The following is a 22,175-nucleotide window of genomic DNA, read 5'->3' as shown; positions in this document are numbered from 1 at the left end:
TCTACAATACAATGTCATGTACATGTACATGTACATGTACATGTACATGTACATGTACATGTACATGTACATGTACATCAATCATTCAATTAAATTTAATCATAAAAAGACATTCAATAAGACAATAACACAATCATTAATTATTTATGATTCCATTGTGGCCGACCCACACTATCATAATGCCATTGGCATTGGCAGCAGAAAAAGTAACACGCGTTCGTTGATATGTTATTGTACATGACTGGACGTAACTAATTACTTGTTGATAATGCCTGCTGGTTTGTATGGTTCTCTCACACCATGTCACCATCACCATCATTGGGTTGATGCCTGGTTCCATCAGTCCTCACGGCATCCACCCTACCCGTCCTGACTCCTGAGTGAGGCCGAGGACTCATGAACTGCCACCGCGCCGGGACCATGGCATGAGGCATGATCATGACATGAGTCGTTGAGCGTTCCCCGACTCCCCCAGGGCCCGGCCCCCTACGGAAATCAAACTCACGTGCGCCCCAAACAATCAGCTTCCAAAGGCCAAGTGACTTTTGTTAGACTTTTTAGTCATTCATCATTGACATTGTTCATCGGCGCATGTGCTTTTTTAGTTCGAGTTACGCCACAAACTGTAGATCTGTCACCACAACAAAATGTAGCACGGGGTACTGACAGCTCTCTCTCTCGATCTCACTACATGTAGTACTAATATTATTATTAGTAGCAGTGCACTGTCACTGACAGTGCACTGCCACTAATATTATAATAATGTCAGCGCTAGCTCGCCCTTTGCGCCTTTGCGTTCGACCTCATCGGCATCCACAGCTGTACGTACAGGGATCGCAGGCTTTGCAGCCTCTCTGAGACTCTTATCTCCTGGCGTTCTGTTTACAAGTGTAGTTGCTGGAAACGTCTTTTTCAACGGTTGTCCCTAGCCCTCACTCTCCGTCTCACTGAGCGTGTAGCGGAAGTCCTCTTTCATCCAAGCAAGCGTCCGACGGACGAGTCGATTGTGGCATCAACACAGCTACACAGCTACACAGTCCAGGGGACGGTCGGTTCACCGGTGCTAGCTGAATGCAGCGCTGGCTCAGGACTCAGGTGTTACGCATGGTGCGAAGCTGCTTGCTAGGAAATAATAATTGTCACATCCGCCGAAGTACAGAACAGAACAGAGAAGGTCTGTAGGTCCAGCTGAACGCGTACCGCGGTATTTGTACACCAGTGTACGTAACGTTGTAAATATAACGTGTGTTGTCAGTGGCAGAATTTTTTCTCCTTGGTCCTTGGAGTTGACTAGTACAGTATAGTAGTGGAGTAGTGCTGGCTAGTGGTGGTGTTGGAGGTTCGGCACGGCTGCTGGTCGTGATGGCTACGTTCGAGAAGTATCGCCAGCGCCAAAAGGGCCAGGACAGTACGCTCCTGCTCCAATCAGCCCTGGTGGAAAGGTAAGATTTGCTGGAGTCAAGGCTGAAGGTTGTGTGGTGTCAATGGTATAGCAATCTAATCTTGTTTACGTTTGGAGTGCTGGATTTGTCACTGCGCGGAATTTTTTTATTGCAAGCACTATTCTTCGCTCCTTGCTCCTGCCGTCACGGTAGTAGCTTCACTCGAATGGTCAGGGTCCCACAGCAGAGACGTTGACGCCAGCTCGTGTCAGCAGCGACACTACTATACTGCTGTAGTTGTTCACTAGGCTCTGGAGAAAACAATAAAATTTAATTTATCGTCCAGTGGCAGTACCGACCTGTTGACAGGCTTTTCCGCAATTTTCAGAACCGTTTCTATCATTCACTGGAGCAGTTCTGCACAAGTAATAATGCTGCTTTCTATGTTTTTACTAGTCCCCCTCCCGCGTTGGTAGTTTGGTTTGGTCTGGCGTGCTGGTATCGAACCTTGTGCCAAGCCATTGACGGCTGGGCATGAGCAAGCGGCGTAGTTATGGCCGAAGCGTCCTCCCCTTCCCTGGCCGAGCCCACCCGCCGTCGACTGGCTTCGACCCGGAGCAGGGCCAGGAAAACGCCGGGCAGACGGTCCTTCCTGGAAGGAATGGAGACGTGCCGTCTGTGAGTACGCACCTGCTTCCTTTGCAAGGACGTTTATTTTGTCATGCGCTGTGAGGTGTGTTTGAGCAAGAACTAGTCGCTGAAGTCGTATCACTGGCCTGGGTCACGTCCAGCCATTCTGACCCACGTGGTGGTCATGTCATTCAAAAAAAAAACTTTCGCTTTTTTCGAGGACATTGAAATTTTTGTGCCCTTTCGATTTCGAATGATAGAGGCGATCGAATGTGGCTTTGTTGTTTGCGTTTTCATGTCGTGACTGGTCAATTATTGATTGATTGAACAGCGTGGATGGCTATTTGTGCAAGTGGATCCGTTCATTTCTAATGACAGTGCGCAGCGGGTTTCCAGCCTTTCGCAGTTTTCGGCTCGAGTGGCCACTTCCCCAGAAGCTTGAAACAGATTCGTTTCATGATTTCCAGTCCCTCTATTACCTAAGAGACCCCATTGTACAGCTGTGGCCAGATGGAGGGAACAGAGTACGTACGACTTTTCCTGGTTTGGATAAACACAGTGATATACTCCGGACATTTCCTCTGCTCTCTGCCCTCGGATTAAATTGTTCGGGATTGTTGAATGGGTGGTCCAGCATCTTGAATGGGCGAATCCATAATGTTGGAATTAATTATTTGGAAATAGGATGTGACGTCATGGGTTCCGTGTGTCTGTGTGTGTCTATGTAATTGTAACTGTTCTTTCTTAGTGTTACGATCATTGTATACTCATAGTCATAGGGTACCAGAGCTGTTGAACGTTTTGCATGCTTTGTCACTTTCTCCAATGTTGTATTGTTTTTTTCTTCTTCCTCTGTCCATTTCCAACCATGCTGTAGTAAAAACAATGTCTTGGAGCCAAAGTAAGTGTGTTCTCTCTCACTCCCCTCCCCCCCCCCCCCCCCCCCCCCCCACACACACGCATACCATTGACCATTTGACGCCCATCGCCAGAGGCGGTGATAACGATGCTACAGCAGAATCCATAGCAACTTGTGCTGGGATTGCACCATTCAACACCTTGGCAAGGCTGAAGACACACACACGCACACACACACACACACACACACGCACGCGCGCACACACACACACACTCACACGCACACACACACACACACACACACACACACACACACACAAACACACACATGCACACACGCGCGCGCGCGCACACACACACACACACACACGCCACATGTATGCAAACACTTTCTGCGGCCTGTGTTTTCCCTGGGTGCTGCAAGAACAAGAATGTAGTTGCCATTATGTTTGTTTCTGTTGCCCCACTTGTGATAATTCTGATTCTGGCAACGGTCATCTTTAACTTCTGTTTACACTCTCTCAACGCATGCTACATACATATAGCAAGCATGCACAGTGCTGCTCTATGAAATCCAGTCGCGTCACCCGAGTACTCGCCGGGCGTTGCAGACGCCTAGATCTGCAACCACTGGGCTGCGAAATGATGCAAGCTGACGCGACTGGATTTCACTGAGCAGCTCTGTAGTTGTGAGTAGCAGAAAGTAAATTCCAGATACTAGAGAGGATGGACGTTATTTCCGACGTGATGCGAAAGTTCAGCTCGTAATATTTGGATCGCGCATTGAAAATGAACGCGTGTGACTGCACCTCGCGTCGAAATTTGGACTTTTACGCCAAATTTGACGTGAAACTGCGTGTCGCGTCGGAAAATAACGTGCATCTTAACCCCTCTACTAGTCTAGTATCTATAATATTCTCTTACCCGTTTCAATCCACTGTTGGTTGGCGATGGTATGAGCGTGACAATTGGACTTGCCACGGACCTTGCGTTCGGTTTACCGTCTGCCTAGCCTTGTTTGGTCACGAGTCGGTCAAACCCTTGCTATTGGACAGGCACATACACACATGCACGCACAAGCACACACGTGCGCCCACACACACACACAAACACACGCATGCCCCCCCCCCCCCCACACACACACACACAGACCCTCCTCCTTCGTTCTAGAGCTCTATGTGCTGAAAGAAAGAACTGTTTTGTTTTGTGTGTTGATTGCAGGGTTGGCAATGGATCTGAGATTGGACCATATTTCGAGGACCTTGCTAGCAAGATTCAGGAGGAGGAGCTGCAGACGAAACGGCGAAAGGTGCGTGTGTGTTTGTGCCTGTGTGTGTGTGTGTGGTGGAGACCAGGCTGAATAGTGGCGGTCAATGCTTCAGCCTTGCGAGCTGTTGAATAGTCCAAGTCCAGCACACGTCGTTATGGCTTCTGCTGTAGCATCGCTATCATCGCCTCTGGCGATGGGCGTCTAATGGTCAATGGTGCACGCGTGTGCACATGCCCGCACGTGTTTGTGTGTGCGCATCTGCATGTGCATATAAATTATGTGTTTGATTGAAGTTGCCAGCACGGACGGCTGTAGTGACGTGACGTAATCTCCTTGTATGCCGTTGTGTCTATACTTTTGCAGCAAGAAAGATCGGAGAGCGTACAGGCGGCTGCACCGCTACTCAACCTACGCCGTGCGTACGCCCGTGCCAATGCCAAGGCGGAGAAGTCTGAGGGCACCACCGCTGGTGTAGATGCAGAGGATGAGGAGGAGGACGACGGTGAGGAAGATGTACCAGACAGCGACCTGTCCAGGAATCCCAGAGACGAACCGTCTGTTTCCGGCCATGCCGTAAGCAGTTGTACAGTACCCACTATGTTCTGTAGTGGTTATGATGATAATGGCATTGATGATGTCATGGTACTGAGTCAGCAGAAATGCTTATTTGGGGTGCTTTGTGTAGTAATAGGGAGGTTCCGGAGTACGATTTTTCGTGCCAAAATCCGTAGAGGCGCTACGGATTTTTTATACGTCGCTTTCGAGCAGTGAAATGTTCCGGAGTACGGAACTTATGTGTTTGCCGTCATTGCCTAGGTTACGATCCCAAACACGTCACATTCCCGCGCTATGCCTTTTTATTTTGAAAATTTGTACCGAAATCAAAACTTCCCGCGGAAAATTCATGTTTCTCGTACCAAATTTGTACGCGAAAAATCTTTCTGCACCCGATGACGCAAAATCTCCATACGAAACATGGTTTGTGTGAAAGCCAGTCCACACGGATTCTCCGTGCCGAAAAATCGTATGGAGCACGCCTGGAAAAAATCCGTAGCGCCCACACGGATTTTGGCACGGAAAATCGTACCCCGGAACCTCACTAATAGTGGTGGTATAGTAGTGGCCTGCGGAAGCGAAGGCTATAGCTTGTGTGTTTCTGAACATTCAAGTGATGCTATTGCTAACGCGGATCCCGCGAATATTATTGTTATTCTATTGTGTAATAATAGGTCTGCAAGCCACGCAGGAGTCCATTGCATCAACAGACAAGCACTGACTTATTTGCATCAGGGAGTCGTAAAATACCGTGCGGTATTTACGACTCCCCGATTTGCATCTACAGTCCGTTTCAAAAAGATTTGCAATCCTGGCGATCGCCCGCGGAGTTTGGCGTCTTACCGTATGAGCACTCGAGCGCTGCCTGGAAAAACTCACTGTGAACTCGAAGAAATATTCCGCGCGAAAGCAGGAAAAATGACAACTCACTCACGTTGATACACGTACACGTACAGTCATGTATGTCTGTTTTACAACAAACGAGTTCTTCCTCGTATCGATAATGGAGTCAGAGAGGACATGTCGAAACGAAAGTGTTGTAAATGTTGACGAGCGGCATGGGTCCCAATTCGTTTTGTGACCAAAATAGTTCCTTTTAGCTGCGATGCAATTTACTCACCGTGTAACGAAAACGACATCGACACGGACTCATTCCCAAGGCCATGACTTGGCAAAGCTATCCGTGTGGCTTCGATGACATTTTGAGAAAAGCAGACGCTTGTGAACGCTGATAGAAGACTGCGTTGACTGCTAAATTCAAATAAATTGGCGATCTTGAAATACTAAAATAAATCTCAAAAAGCTACAGCGCGATGACTACCAATATAATTCACTCACACCATAGGGCTTGAAAGTGATGACGTCAAAACGGCCAGGGAGTAGTAAGTTGACATCAGATTTCTATTTTTGGATCCACTAAGGTGTGACTTTGCTATTGCCTAAGTATGTGGGTGCATAGCAACCCACTCATGTCGCATGCAGGTGTGACTTCTATTTCGCCACCAGTCGTAACCCCGCCCCCAGTAGCCAAATCAGTCAGTTTCACTCGCTACATCACCATGCTGTGGGTAAGACCGCTTGAAATGTGCTTGGATCCATACAAAAACTGGATCCAAGTGGATCCAGTTTTTGAATTTTTGAAATTGTTGCTATGCTGTGACGTAGCACTTTCAAGCCCTATTGTAGTGTTGTGGGTGTGTTCACATGGCGCGAGCCAGTCAAGTGGCAGTCAGTTCGGCAGGAAGCGCGAGCTCCAACAACAAGTCGTTTGGTGCGGCCATCTTCTTTGTCTTGTCCCAGCTTGATCACCAAAACAATGAAAAAAAAGTTTGACTTGAGGATAGGTTGGGATTTGAACTCACAACTTCATGGTCAGCAAACAGCATTCATAACCGCAAGGCCAAAAAGGAAAGGATAAATCGTGGGTTTTGATAAAAAATCGATACTGGCTTCCTGGGCAAATTGTAAACCATGGGAAAAGGCCGGAAACCTGGCCGAAATTCTAACTCCTTAACGGTTGGTCCAATTGTTCCGAAACCTTCACAGAACAATTTGCCGTGTCCTAACAAGCAATTCTATGTACTTTGTTGTCCAATTTTCCTTTATCTTCATACTTTTTAAGACCCAAACTTGATTGTAAATCTTTTTGAAACAGACTATAGCATGCGCATGATTATACAGATGAGAGAGACAGTACGGAGAGAGAGACAATACGGAGAGAGACAGTACGGAGAGAGACAATACGGAGAGAGACAATACGGAGAGAGACAGTACGGAGAGAGACAGTACGGAGAGAGTCAGTACGGAGAGAGACAGTACATAGAGAGACAATACGGAGAGAGACAGTACGTAGAGAGACAGAGACAGTACGTAGAGAGACAATGCGTAGAGAGACAGTACGTAGAGAGACAGTACGGAGAGAGACAGTACGGAGAGAGACAATGCTGCGGCAAACACTATACACTACCCTATGTATACAGTGTGTATCAGCTGCTGTGAGCAGTGATCGGCTGATCGCTCTATCGGAACAGAGGACTCCACTCGCTGTAACGGGATGTGCCGTATAATCAGCATACTATTATTATAGTGATTTCTTTAGTGATTTCTTTGTAAGCACTTTTAGCTGTGTTTCCATGTAACTGTTGGGCTTTGTAATTTCCACCGTATCTGTGTTGTGTGCCGAAAAATCACAGATCTAGCAAGTGTGCATGTGCGCGCATGTGTGTGTGTGTGTGTGCGTGTTTCTGTCTGTCTGTCTGTCTGTCTGTCTGTCTGTCTGTCTGTCCGTGCATGTACATATTCTTGTTGTGTTCATGCATGCCTGTCCACTGTTCTTCTGATCCACAGCTGGAAGTGGTGTACCGCGAGGCACTTCGCGTCATCGTGAACCGTGTAGGTGCGTCTGATACTTCTAACGCCGTGGCCTCGTCCGACATGTACGCACACTTGCAAGATGTGTACAGAGTGGGCTCTGACAAACACCAGGAACTGTTTGGCAAAGAGCAAGCAGCGGAGGTTAGTACCGTATTTTACCGGTTGTAAGTCGACCCCGGTTATAGGTCGACCCCCATATCCGGAGGTCTCAATTCTGTTTTTAAAGTTATCACCCAACGAAGCACTACTAACTCTCCCTGCTACATGTACTAACACATTTTAACAAATCACGTAAATATTCCTTATTAGAGGGTATAGCGTCCCAATCCTTGAAAAAGGCCACTAAACTGGCAAAATGTGAACACATGGTGCACTCGTGCATGCGGTGCAGGTCATTTAAAAAAAAGACACTGATAGTTCTCGGTTATATGTCGAATCCCGGTTGTAAGTCGACCCCCACCCTTTCTCCTTCTATTTTTAGCCGTAAAAGGTCGACTTACAACCGGAAACATACGGTAGTTTTCCTCTAATCTTGGCGTGTACTACTTTCTACGCTGAGTTCTGTCGTGAATTGGTTTGCGCACTGTAAGAGTGGGGGGGGGGGGGGGGGGGGAGGTGCACTGAGAAACACCAGAAACTGTTTTGGTAAAGAGCAAGCAGAAGAGGTTAGTTATTCTCTCCGCTTGGCTTTGACTACTTTCTACGTTGAGTTTTGTCGTGAATTAGTTTGTTTTGTTTGTTCAAATAGATTCTTGGTTGGAGGAAAGCAAATCAGCAGGCGAAGCACAGAAGCCATTATAGTTTCGACTGGGCCTTTCGTACCATATCACCATTGTATTCGACTTGAAATGTAATGGTACGAAAGGCCTTGTCGAAACTATTATGGCTTCTGTGCTTCGTGTGCTGATTTATTTTATTTCATTTTACTTTTAACTTCACCAGGTACACGGGCATTTCTGCCTTCTCGTCTAGCCATACGGCTAGAACTAGGGCCGAAACGATTGCCCATTTTGCCTTAACGATTAACCAATAACACTAACGATCGATTTATTGGTTTTACCGATTTTCCGAACAAGTTTTGTACGTGTCATGTTGGAAATTAGTATACGGCAAAAACAATTTAAAATTTGTTCAACTATGTACAGGTACTTATCACTCTCGTATTATTGACCCCCACAGAAACTTGTGATCTCTAAGCGGTCAAATATCAGCATATACTGTATATCACCTTATTTTCGGTGTTGTAAAATTTCGGTAAAAGCCAACCCCTGACCTTTCGGTGTTGTAAAATTTCGGTAAAAGCCAACCCCTGACCTTTCGGTGGAAGGATAAATTCGGTATGCATGGCACCAAAAAAAAAAAAAAAAAAAAAAAAACGGCTCTTGCACTAATATCTCCGGCTAGGCTCCACTTATCATCGGTATGTACATGACGATTGTACTATACCAGTACACACGGCTGGGTTTTTTTCGCGAAATTTGGACATTCAACAAGATGGCAGCCAAAAGTCTCGATTGGGCTGGATCGGCAAGGAAATTTGAATTTTCAAATTCTCAGCAGCCGATTTCGCTGTGGTTTTCGCTCGATTTAGAAAGCTACCAGGCCAGGTTTACCCGGAAATCAGGTATTCCGTGTTCCTCTTGAAACTAGCTTTCCGCTGGTACCTCACATGGCCAACTTCGTCTCAGGAACAGTTTGTTCCGCGTTGCACAAGTCAAGCCTTCTTTCTCGCTCGTTCCTTGATTCATCGTTGACATGCCTGCGTCAAGAAGCCCTTTCAGGAGTTTTCCCAGTCTAGCTTTCAGTTTTCCCAGGTAGAGGACTATCTTCTGGCTATCTTCACCAAGTTTTATCACGTCCCGTGCACAAACTTCAGGTCCCGTGCGTTCGATGCTGAGCTACCTTTTCATGCGATTTAGGGGACAGATGGCATGGCGCTGGAGTCGCTGTTGAGTCCAGGAGGCCGAGGCCTGGTGGAAACTGCCCAGTAGACATGTGGGGTATTGCTGAAAAAGGCAGCAAGCACACAGATAGCCCCAAAATTGTGATGTAGATCCAATTGTGCGTTTGTTCGAGTGCATATCGGCAAATTTGAAAGTTGCACCCGTGATCCCGGCGAGGAGAAGCTGAAAATCAGTGCGTTCGTCAATATCCAGACTACCAGGGACAGCTTGGAGAGGTTCGAAAAGGTCAGGATGCTGGTTGACCATGGCAGGAGTTCCTTTTACCTTCCTTCTCTCTCAAATTGTCTGGATATTGAGTATCTCGCTCGAGCGCTTTCAAATAATAAATCCTGGTTTGACTTGCGAAATCGTGGAACCACACGGAGAGTGACATGAGTTTCATCCCAAAACGCAAACTCCCATCGTATTCATGAGGTTTGTACCGCGTTACGTAAATCGCACCGAACGACTCCATATTGTTAGATGTCCGTGCGCGAACAGCCGTGTACATGATTGTATACAAGTGAAATGGTGCAGGTGACTCAACACTTTCTTCAATGGCTGAGAGCTCTGTCGCACCCTGTAATAATATGTATACAAGTTGATTTTTTTAATTTGACAGTGATTTTCATGATTTTTACATATTTTTGGATTTCGGAAAATTTAGGTGTAATGTTAAATTAGGTGATCCAGGACCAGTACCGAAGTTACCGAAATTTAACCCTTTCCGTGCTAATGACGTCTATAGACGTCATGCGCGCTGTACGCCAAACGACTAATGACGTCTATGGACGTCATGAGATTTGCGCAGTACATCACAGCACGTAGATGAGTGTACAAACTTTCGTAACTCCGTCAAAAATAAGTCTATCGCGACAATCGATACACCGTTGGAAAGGTATTGAGCTCAGCTTTCTAGTAATATAAAGTTCTTCGCGATAGGAGAAAGATTGACGGAGCGGCGACGGTGTGAACACAGAATTCACGGCACTGAGCGATCGTGATTTTTTTTGTTCATGCATTCGCAGTTTTCTGTTGCGTGCCAGGGGATTTCCCTTTGGCGCAGCGCATGCGTAACGGACACCAGCGGGAGCATGTGGATCTCAGCTTTGCAGCGCAGTTTGAATCGTGAAAATCGGCTGAACTGGAAGAAGAAATCGAAAAAGAATGTGAGATCGAGTTGCTGCGCCTTTCCGAGGCATCGTGAAGTAGTTTCAAGAGGACATAGAAGTTGCACCTCTGTGCATGTTGAGAGGAGAGCTACCAGGATGGATTCGCTTGGTCCTGATCTTTCCAACAAGCCCAGGATGACGAAAATCCATCAAGGTGAACTGAATTGAGAGAAAATTCGTTCGGACCTGTGCGCGAAAACGACACCAGGAGAGTCAGTGCCCTGGAATGGCAGTTTGCTGGAGTAAAAGGGGTCAGCACGGAAAGGGTTAAATTACACCGAAATAAAGGTGTTATACAGTATTGACCGCTTATATTGACCACTTATTATTGACCACTTAGGCTATGATCGTTTGGTCGGATCCAGATCCAGATCCAAATCTCAGATCCGTCGGATCCTTCAGAATCAACCGAACACTTTTTTGCGGACCTTGGCTGTTGCCATGTTGACGAAGTAAAAAATGGCGCTGACAGGTCACCCAAAAAAGGCACAAGTCGTACTGATCGCCCGCGTCGTACGAAAAGTCAACAAAAGTCCACTAGACGTACGACAATGAGTATAAAAATGATTTTTACCCACCATATACGCACAAAGGTCACATTTGGATCTGATGGATCCAGTCAACCCTGCTCCCGGGCGGGGCAGGGTTGCTCGGATCCAAATCCGAAGGATCTGGATCCGGATTCGACCAATCGATCATTGCAGAAACAAAGAAATAAAAAATGATGGCCTTATTGACCACTTAGCCCGAGGACTTAGAACGTTTTCCTCAACTTTGAAAAAAATCAGAACCGAAAGAAGAAAAATCTGAAGCCAAATGCTGGGATTTGAACCTAAACTGTCAGATTCTCAGTCAAAGAACTTGGGGAACATACTACACGAGACAACTGAAAACTTTGGTTTACACAGAAGTAATGTCCAATGTAAACGGCATATGTACATACTATTATACTATTTCAATAGTATTCCTTTCTTCCTATAGCAAAGCAAAAACAGTTTTAGGTATGCTATGTCGTGATAAATCTATTATTGCCCTCATATTCGGTCAATATATGAAATATAGACCTCGTAAAAGACCTCGGGGGACCTCGGTCTTTTACTCGTTCTATATTTCATATATTGACCTCTTTAATCGTGCAATAAGTATAGGATCACGGCTGTTCATCTGCGGCCATCTATCAAAATGGCGTCGATTTCACTGGAAAATCGCAAATTTCCACATTGCACGTTCGATTTATGAACTTGGTGTGTTTTCAGGTGGATCCTTTTCGAATCAAGCAGAATCAACTAGGTAACCCTATGTAAATTGGGTTTGTTAGACCTGACCAAACGCGAAGATCAAAGCAACAAAATAAAAATTGTAACAGAACTGAGGTCAGTGAGGAGGACGAAGAAGAGCAGGACTTAGTCACTATGGAGTAAGCTAGCCGAAAGAGAAGGATTATAGTGGATGCCGTTTTCCTCCATGCCTTAGCTACGGCCACGGAGTGGCCTGGACATGGGCAGCGTTCCTGATAGGCGTTCAAGTGCGATTCCTTCGAGCCGTTTCATTGGCGCAGGAACGCTTCACTCTAATAAGAGTGGAAATGAGTTGAATTCCGCATGGATGCTCTCTGAGCCTTGCTCAACTAGCAAGCCAAGGCCACATGGAGTCGGGTTACAGCTGGCACGGCGCGCATCTCTAAAAGGTGCAGATTAGGGGTAACATGGCATTTGTTTCTCTTCACGATCTCGTCTTGAACGAGCTCATGAAATGTTCGATGTTGCTCAGTGCTAAGCCATCATCATTAACCTGCAGAAGACAATGGAAGTGAAGAAACAGTGCAAGACTGAATTTCTAGTCCGTGGTTTTGTCCCAGGAATATCTATTGGAGCTCGGAATACAGCAACCAGTGTAAAACGGATCCAACACGGCTTCTTACAGTTGGTATTACTGTAATATCATTCCGCGGCAACGACATAAGAGCACCGCACAGTATTGGCAGTATGGATGAGCTACCTTGTAGTGATATGATGGGAGTGAGCAGGAGATTCAGCAACAAACTGTCGCCTGAAATTGTCAGTCTGATCATGCAATGCTGCCTGCGACTCCTGCTGGATTTAGTTGCCGGCACAACCTCCAAAATGCTGCCGGTGGCACACTGCTAATGGCCTTGCAGAGCTAAGTAGCTGGGCCAGCCTTAAATGCGTGGGGCTTTCTGCTAGGCTGCTTCCGCGTCGGCTATGCATTGCTGCAGCTTGGCATGTAGTGTGACCAATGCTGTGTACTGCTCGTTGCTGTTGCCGTTGGATGCGGCTGGCGTTGTGCTTATCGAGCTGGCCGACCTCTGCCAGCATTGATGCAGCGTAGATCCAGGGATGGATCCCCAGGTCAAGATGCAAAACTGGCACAACGGTATGGCTGATCTCGACCAGCAGAATTCGGGACCGGATAACAACGCTACTACACATCGTTGTGAGCGACATCTGGGAACCAGCAGCAACGAAAGCGCTATGATCAGCCTTGAGTGTCCGCAAGGTGTGTGACTGTTTGCCCTCATCTGACACGTCAGCAGGCGATGAATCCATCATCCTCTTTGGACAGTGGCAGTGTGTAAGCATGGCTGCACTCCACTTAATCCCGACAGTCCATAGTTATTGTTATCTCCGTGCATGGTTGTTTCCACGAAGAGTCTGACCCAGGACATAACACCGTCCTCAGCTGAACTTTAAATCTAGTGTCTTTTTCCATTATTGAGTGGTAGTCATACACCACTGACGTATGTGCTCATTTTCCTGTTCTTATTGCAGTGTAAATTTTTCAGTGCCGCACATCGGTATTCATGTTGTGTGTGCGTCTGGGTGGGTGCGTGTGCGCGCGCACGTATGCGATCGTGCGTGTGTTGTGTGTAGCCATGACTATGAGTGTGCTTTTGCTGTGACTTATGCCTGTGCAGTCTGACTGGAGTTACACCCAGTTTGTCTGCCTGGTAAATATGTTCTCTTCCAATTGTGACATCTGCCTTCGGAAGTTATGCCGTTACGCTGTGAATATATAATTGATGGCATGTACATTGTTGTAGATGACTTGTAGGCACGTAACGTTTGTCAGTTGTGGCTTGACACAGGAGTATGCTGCATGCATTCTACTGTGCTATGCCGCTACCACCAAATCACGGTGCGAGCGTCTTCCAGGACTCGGCTGCTGCGTACTCGTGCTGTGCATACCTTTGATCGCGTGGTAGTTTCTAGTCATGATGTATAATGTTTGTACTCAATTCAACACAAGGCACAGCTATCACTGCTTAGTAGTGCGACTGTCATGTAACACTATTGTGCACAATTATCATGATCGCAGCAGCATGATGTTGTTCAAGTAAGTCCTCCGAAATATCAACTCCCATGCCCTTGAGGCCATTTTTCATGCTCAGATGCAAAGTACGTAGTACTGCAAGGCTAATCAGCGAATTTCTGGCCACCGATCCAGCATACAGATGCCAGGACATGCAGAAGACCATCCATATGCCATCGAGCCCTAAAAATCACACAAAGTGCAAGAACATCTCCACCAGCTTCCAAAAAAATGTACCAGCTTCCGCTCACGAATTTATGTTTGTCGGATGGCCGAAGCCTTGGGCCAACCAGGAAAACTTCCTGAAAGCACGGGAAAACTCCAGCAACGCTTCTCTGGGAGCAGGAAATACGGCTACACAATAACATACAACAATAGTTACGACGAACAAAAAATGGCCCAATTCTCTTCGACGATCGGGACCAAAACGACGCTCGTCGTCGAGCGAGGTATCAAACGATTCGTCTTTCCTTTCTCTTCTGGAAAATCGCGAGTTACTGGTCAACAGGCTCGGAGGAAGCCGAAGATATCATCGTTTGCTACGATAAGTTTAGGTAAAATGCGTATCTCGAGCAGAATTTTCAAATGACTCATGCTCAAAGCCGACGCCATCTTAGATGTCCGCTGACGTGATCATATGGACAGCCGTGAGGATATTGACCAAGACGAGGTCTATATGGGAAATATAGGCCGAGTAAAAGACCAAGGTCCGCCGAGGTCTTTTACGAGGCCTATATTTCCCATATAGACCGAAGTCGAGATCAATATCCTATTTATCACGATTCCTTTGCCATAACCCCACAATTTGAACCTTTAGGAGCTATTTTAACATTTTTAGTATAGCATTTGTACTATAGTGTACATAGGATGTTGCCTATTTTGGGTACAAGACTGTAAGAACAACAGGGTTCAGCATCTGCAGCACAGTGGCTGGGTGGTATAAGGGGTTGCTTGAGATTCATACTGTTGTGAGTTCAAATCCTGCTTGTTCTATTCCTTTGTCTTCATTCTTTCAATTTTTCTTTTTGAAGTGGAGAGAAAAATTCTAAGTCCCTCCAAAGTCGAAAGATTACGATGCCTACAGTCCGTTTCAAAAAGATTTACAACCCTGGCGATCGCCCGCGGAGTTTGGCGTCTTACCGTATGAGCACTCGAGCGCTGCCTGGAAAAACTCACTGTGAACTCGAAGAAATATTCCGCGCGAAAGCAGGAAAAATGACAACTCACTCACGTTGACACAGTCATGGACGTACGTCTGGTTTACAACAAACGAGTTCTTCCTCGTATCGATAAGAGAGATCGAGAGGACATGTCGAAACGAAAGTGTTGTAAATGTTGACGAGCGGCATGTGTCCCAATCCGTTTTGTGACCAAAATAGTTTCTTTGAGCTGCGATGCAATTTACTCACCGTGTGACGAAAACGACATCGACACGGACTCATTCCCAAGGCCATGACTTGGCAAAGCTATCCGTGTGACTTCGACGACATTTTGAGCAAAACAGACGCTTGTGAACGCTGATAGAAGACGGCGTTGACTGCTAAATTCAAATAAATTGGCGATCTTGAAATACTAAAAATAAATCTCAAAAAGCGACAGCATATTCACTCACACCATTGCAGTGTTGTGGGTGTGTTCACATGGCGTGAGCCAGTCAAGTGTCAGTCAGTTCGGCAGGAAGCGCGACCTCCAACAACAAGTCGTTTGGTGCAGCCATCTTCTTTGTCTTGTACCAGCTTGATCACCAAAACAATGAAAAAAAAGTTTGACTTGAGGATAGGTTGGGATTTGAACTCATAACTTCATGGTCAGCAGACAGCATTCATAACCACAAGGCCAAAAAGGAAAGGATAAATCGTGGGTTTTGATAAAAAAATCGATACTGGCTTCCTGGGCAAATTGTAAACCATGGGAAAAGGCCGGAAACCTGGCCGAAATTCTAACTCCTTAACGGTTGGTCCAATTGTTCCGAAACCTTCACAGAACAATTTGCCGTGTCCTAACAAGCCATTCTATGTACTTTGTTGTCCAAATTTCCCTTATCTTCATACTTTTTAAGACCCAAACCTGATTGTAAATCTTTTTGAAACAGACTATAAGTGGTCGATACAAGCGGTCGATATTGCGGCGATATGGGTAATATAGGACCAGTCAAGGATCACGAGAATTAGTGGAGGTCGATATAGAAGAGTGATAATAGATACGTACGGGTGAAAGATCCACACATGTACACAGGCCCAAAAAAGACCAAAATGAAATTTGCAACGTGATATGAGCAGTGTTCCTCTGCCATTAGGCATCAACAATCAGTCCTCTGTCTTCTACAATGGAGAAGGGTCGACTTGAATCGACAATCCAGTCGATGATCGACTCCGTCAACATGCCTGAGCGCCTGCTGTCGCACGTTCGCAAGTTACCTGTGCCGAAGAACGACGTGACGGGCTTCGTTCCAGCACTGGTCGTACCATTGTCACTGCGCTCAACATTGCTGGTAGTCGTCGTTGCTGTCGACTGGGTTGCTGGTCCTTTCCCTACCACAGCGGTGTACTGGTCTTTATGAGCAGAAATCAGGTGCTGGAACAAGTTGGTTGTGCCGCTTTGACGGACGAACTCACGGCTGCACAGATTGCATCTCGCTTCGCTACCAGCTTCCCCGAAGCATGCCCAAACTGGCGATCTCTTGGTTCGACTAACTTTCGCTTTTACAGGCGGCAGCAGTGTCACTGCTCTCCTCGCCAACAAATCAAAACTAACTGTAAGTTTTTGCCAGCTAGCTGGCCTCTGCGTACGCCGCAGACACACCCACACACAACAGAAAGATACAGATCACCGTAGTAGTGTGGTCTTTGTTCACTCACGACGGAAAGGATAGCCGACCCGATAGTCACTGGTGCAGTGTAGCGCGAGACACCGACAGCATGTCCTTGAGGGAATCCTACACATACATGTTCTTACATGTGGATGACTTCCAACCCCCCCCCCCCCCCCCCCCCCCCTGCCGCTGAAGAAGGCGCTCTGGCACGCCAGCATTGGCCGCTGCCGTCGCTCCCCCCGAGCGGAGACTGTGCGTGCCATACCCTGTGGGGTCTTCACCTACGCGTGCGAGAGCCGTGTGGATCAATTCGTGCGCCCGGGCGTATGTCATCTTTCCCCGCAGACATGACTGGTGGGTTGCTGCGGAGACCTTGCCAAAGAGAGGTTGAGTGGGCACATGCCGTGCTCTCGCCAAGAAACCCTCTATGACCGACACAGGACATGGTGTAGTAGCCTGCTGCTCCAGCCGGCTCACCATGACCACATCGCCCTGGCTCAACTGGTCATTCTTGCGTTGTCGTAGTAGTGTGGTCTTTGTTCACTCACGGTGGAAGATGGAAGAGCTTAGCGTAGTGTATACATGAGCAAGAAGAAGGGCATGCCACCTCACGCATATACATGTACACGTATGTACCAGACCAACATGATGCCCAGACCAACATGATGCAAAGTGAACCACTGTGGTGAATGGGGCCGCCGGATAATTAACCAGCCCGAAGCTGGCGGAAAAAAACCCAGGACCCCAGCGGAGGCACATCCCTGAGAAAAAAACGGTTAGAATATCCCCATCAGATAAATGAAAAAACGTTGCCTGCAGGACCTATCCAGAAGTGGGAATAAAGGGGAGGGCGGGTGGGAAACTACAACGAAAAGATAAAGACCACGATGAAGAGAAAAGTTTGAGAACACTGACAAAAAACCAGCTCACGCAATCCTGGTGCCGTAACTATGGTGAAAATGCTGGCAAAAAAATACATTTTTCGTTTCATTCGCTACGCTCAGCCAACGAAAAATAACACTTTTTGACAAGAACTGAACAAATTCACAGTTTCGCTACAACTTGAAGCTTTCCGGTTGTTACACTTTCCGGCTACGCTGACTAGTGCAGTGAACGTGCGCGGAGTACGATGTGGGCAGCTCAGCGCGGAATGTACGACTACGAGTACCCAGAATGAAAAAGCCCGCAATGATTGTACGGACCTACGGCTTCATGCACGTGTACTTCGACGTTCATCATGTACCTGTGTGCATGATATGACGCGCATGCATGGTGCCATGCATCATCTGCATGTACTGACGTCATGACCGCTCTCGCACTGTACAGTCATAATCGTTATCGATCATAACGATTATCGATTTCATCCATTATGAGTGATATACGAGTAATCGGTATAATCGTTTCAGCCCTACTCTCAGTAATAGCAAGAGTTCATAACCCCCAAGAGTGTGCAACGGGCATAGACCCAGCGCTCGGCGAAATTCCTACGTTACGTCATGCGCAGCTTGTCATCCGAGGTAAATTTGGGTTTTTTGCGATTTCTGGAAACTATACCCTGATCCGCTCCTAACTCAAGTCTGTAGCCTCGACTTTTCGAAGCTTTTTTTGAAGACGTTTCGGATGTAGATCTACGTCCAAGTCGTACTTTCTCGAAAAACAAACTCTTTCTCCAAGAATCCATGGACATCGCGACAGGAAGAAGTGAGGACGCTGTTAAAAATATTGCATTGCCGTCGAGGACAATCATTCTGATAGCTGTGCAACTCAGCCGAAAAATGCTCCTTCGACGTATCATCATTCTCTCAAGTTCCTCAACCATTTGAAATCATCTTCGAGGAAAGCACCGGAAATATGCCGATGGCCTGGGGAAGAAATTGTTCTTGAAGAGACTGACTGCACTGGTGAAAGAAGAAGGCGATGAAGAGTCACCATTGCATCGAAAAAATAAATAGTTTTGTCTTTAGGATCGTGTGCTTTGTTTTACTTTTGCTTCTTGAAGCTCAGACTCAGACTAGAATCGCAGTTTAGGCAGTTTACCCTGGGGAAGCATCCTGGTTTGACTGTAAATTTTAGAAGAATTCATCGGCGTGACTCATCGCACTGCACCAAAAATGACGCAATGAATTGGTTTGCACGCTGTAAAGAGGGAATTGTCCTTTCCAGATATAGGTTACGAGTTGTATATATGCCTGCTGCATCTGTGTCTTTGATCCTTGAGGGTGGTGGCGTTCCTACAGAACCTTATACTCAGTCTAACTGAATATAACGTGAACCTCGAAACTTTTTTTAATATATGCCCTGGCTGATCTGCGAGTTTTTTTTTGCAAATTGACTCTAATACCACAATGTTCGCAATACAAGCAGACAGCAAGCTTCTAATAGGGTTTATATAGGGTTTATGCCTAAAATTCGTCCGGCATTTGATCTTGAGGGGCATGTCCACTAAAACGGTACACACTGTGATACCAATCCTGCATGAAAGGCCATAAGCTGTATACGATCACACCCACAAATGCACTACAACTGGCTGTACCTTCCAAATATGGGACAATTTGCCCCTCAAAAAAGTGGTGGCCATCTTTGCTGCCCCCGATGTATCGCGAAATTCCACCACCCACGGGTAGGGCAGTGAGAGGTTTCCGTGCGAAAAAGTTAACATTGTCCCCGAGTTGTAAAGAGGTCGTTACGTTGAGTTGGTTGCTGAACACTCATTTCACTGTATTTGCGTCTGTTTGTAATTCTGTCTGTTGCTGCAGAAACCTGACTTTCATGTTCGTGTCAATGTAGTCGCTGGTCAAGACCTCGATAGCATGGATGAGAATGGTAACCTGTGTGTGTGTGTGTGTTTGTGTGTGTGTGTGTGTGTACGTGTGGGCGTGCGCTTGTGTGCGAGTGTGCGCACCCGCGTGTGTGCCAGTGCGCGTGCGTGAGAGTGCATGTATGGGGAAGGGAATGTGCAGCTGTTCAGTAATTTACCCACGAGGTCAGACTCTTGGTAGTCCTGAAGCTACAACAGAGAAATTCTGCTCCCGTACTCATTGTTTGTGTGCATGCACGCATGCATGTGTTCATGTGTGGGTGCATGTGTGTGTGTGCGCGCGCGCGCCCAGAGGTGGTCGGATAATCGATGTTCAACTGTACCGTGTTTTCACGTTATTCGTGATCATCAGGCAATTGGTGGCCCAAACCAGGTAGCATGAACATGGGGGGGGAGAGAACATACAGCCTACTTCAGGTACACATGATAAGTAGACAAGGCAGTGGACTGGGATGTGTGCACTATCCGACATTCAGCACTCTCCAGGCAGTATGACATCATCTGTAGGTGAATGATGTCACTGCGTAGAGCTATGACGTAACTTTGACATACTGACACTGTAAGACCAGTAATGTTAACGAGAAGTCGTTATGTACACAACAATATGTACATGTACAGTCATTTGCCGGTTTTGAGACGAAATTCGTTAGAATTTCACCTCGCTAACCCACAAAACTCCGGAGATCGTTAACTTTATTTGACGTTAAAATATCTGGTCTTACGGTAATGTTGTGAACTGGATGTGTTGTTCTGATAGAATAATGTGTTCCGGTGGAGAGGGAGACTGCCGCGTGTTCCAACGGATATTCTTGAACTGTTCCGAGTACAGGTGGGTATCAATACTGTTCAACATAATTATGGCAAGGTGAATAACACTTTGTGTGTGTGTCTGTGTGTGTGTGTGTGTGTCTGTGTGTGTGCGTGCGTGCGTGCGTGCGTGCATGCCATATACATACCGAGTGTACTTGTGGACTATTTACAACTCCTCTCTCATTGTGTGTGTCATTATTTGCTGGCGAGGGGGTCTTTACTTCTCTGTGCATACTGTGGTATGATCATTCTGTGCCAGCATGACATCCTTCAAGTCATGGTCCGGAAATATAACCTCCCTCGAAGTAGGCAACCTGGATTGTGTACGAAACTATCTTCTTTGTGCCGATGTTGCCACTGTCTTTCTACACGGTCTCCTTGTGTCAATGTCGTCCCCATTGTCTTTCTGTGGGGTCTTCTTTATGTCAATTTCGTCCAATTGTGTCTCTGTACTCTCTCATTTCTGTCAATGTTGACCCTTTGTCTTTCTGTACTGTCTTGCTTGTATCAATGTCGTCCCATTGTCTTTCGCTGTCTCCTACACTATGTCAATGTCGTCCCATTGTCTTTTGCTGTCTCCTACATTATGTCAATGTCGACCCAACCTTTTTCTGTACTGTCCCCTTTTATACCAATGTCATGTCATTGTGTGTTCTGTGTTCTGTGTTCTCTTGATGTTTAGAGAATGGCAGGTATTAGCAGAGGCACAGCAGCGTCACGGTGTCAAGTTTTCACGACTCATTGAGTGCATCGATGTACTCTCGGCAGAATACGCAGAAGCGGAGGCGAAAAACATTCGCCTCAGTGAGAGCAAGGTACGGTATAGGGTGCGTGAGCGCGCGTGGCTGGAAGGGGGGAGGGTATGGGTGGGTGGGGGTACATGTAAATTATGCGGGGGGGGGGGGGGGGGGGGGTACATGTATATTATGCGGGGGGGGGGGGGGGGGGGTACATGTATATTATGCGGGGGGGGGGGGCACATGTATATTATGCGGGGGGGGGGGGGGGTACATGTATATTATGCGGGGGGGGGGGGGGGGTACATGTATTATGCGGGGGGGGGGGGGGGGGTACATGTATATTATGCGGGGGGGGGGGGGGGGTACATGTATATTATGCGGGGGGGGGGGGGGTTACATGTATATTAATAGGGAGGGATACACCAGTACTTGTAGTCCATCTGACTGATACGTGATCATCTCTCACCGTGTGCAGTTGTTGTCTTCTTTACTTGCTGTGTGCTTACCCTAGGCCAGTGATCTCGTTACCAGCATGGAGTCGTTTGTGAACACGACATTGCAATTGCTTGGCAAGCAGCGCGACATCTTTCCGCCAAACTCCACCACCAGTGGCATGCCCGCAGTGCGCCGACTCTCCAATCTCCTTGTGTAAGAACATCACTGGGGAAATCCCCTCTTTCATAATCACAAACTAACTTCTGTCAAATGGACTCGGATGGAGAGCCTAGGATAAATTTATAGAATAGAGAAAGGATAACTAATTACTTTGCAGCTTAGAAAGCGTGTGTGGGCAGGCGTGTGTTTACCGCCATATTGCCGGGTGTGTCTTTACCACCATATTTTTCAACCATAAGTACAGCTGCAGTGGTGTCCTCAACTTCATTCTCCAGAGAAAGGATAGTTTAGTAAATCGTGATGTTAGTGGACATTATAGCGTAACTTGTAGTTCCTTGGTCCTTTCTCTTTTCTACAACTTCTGTC

General features: G+C 46.8%; 1 protein-coding gene across 4 annotated transcripts; it reads left to right on the top strand.

Moving 5' to 3' along the window:
* The first annotated feature begins 784 nt into the window (after nucleotides 1-784).
* Nucleotides 785-21,841, top strand: LOC135824509 (uncharacterized). 4 transcript variants are annotated; one of them, XM_065337247.1, is made up of 8 exons: nucleotides 785-1,442; nucleotides 2,890-2,913; nucleotides 4,092-4,179; nucleotides 4,504-4,713; nucleotides 7,543-7,710; nucleotides 19,583-19,649; nucleotides 20,402-20,473; nucleotides 21,706-21,841. In XM_065337247.1, exons 1-7 carry the CDS (start codon nucleotides 1,363-1,365, stop codon nucleotides 20,404-20,406), a joined length of 642 nt encoding a protein of 213 aa, XP_065193319.1. In that variant the 5' UTR covers nucleotides 785-1,362; the 3' UTR covers nucleotides 20,407-20,473; nucleotides 21,706-21,841. The 4 variants fall into 4 exon arrangements, with proteins under 4 accessions (XP_065193319.1, XP_065193317.1, XP_065193318.1 ...); XM_065337245.1 differs by lacking the exon at nucleotides 785-1,442 and adding an exon at nucleotides 1,498-2,060; XM_065337248.1 differs by lacking the exon at nucleotides 785-1,442 and adding an exon at nucleotides 2,176-2,536.
* Nucleotides 21,842-22,175: the final 334 nt, after the last annotated feature.

The sequence above is a fragment of the Sycon ciliatum genome, chromosome 9 (genome assembly GCF_964019385.1).
Source record: "Sycon ciliatum chromosome 9, ocSycCili1.1, whole genome shotgun sequence".
NCBI lineage: Eukaryota > Metazoa > Porifera > Calcarea > Leucosolenida > Sycettidae > Sycon > Sycon ciliatum.
The sequence above is the reverse complement of the archived record's forward strand: the minus strand, read 5'-3'. Positions and strand labels throughout refer to the sequence as shown.

Excerpts from the sequence above, each read along its gene's own strand:
- LOC135824509 (XM_065337245.1), top strand. The coding sequence starts at position 1,936 with ATGGCCGAAGCGTCCTCCCCTTCCCTGGCCGAGCCCACCCGCCGTCGA. Across the intron at positions 2,061-2,889 it reads GGAATGGAGACGTGCCGTCT|TAAAAACAATGTCTTGGAGC; the intron begins GTGAGTACGCAC and ends ACCATGCTGTAG. Across the intron at positions 4,180-4,503 it reads TGCAGACGAAACGGCGAAAG|CAAGAAAGATCGGAGAGCGT; the intron begins GTGCGTGTGTGT and ends ATACTTTTGCAG.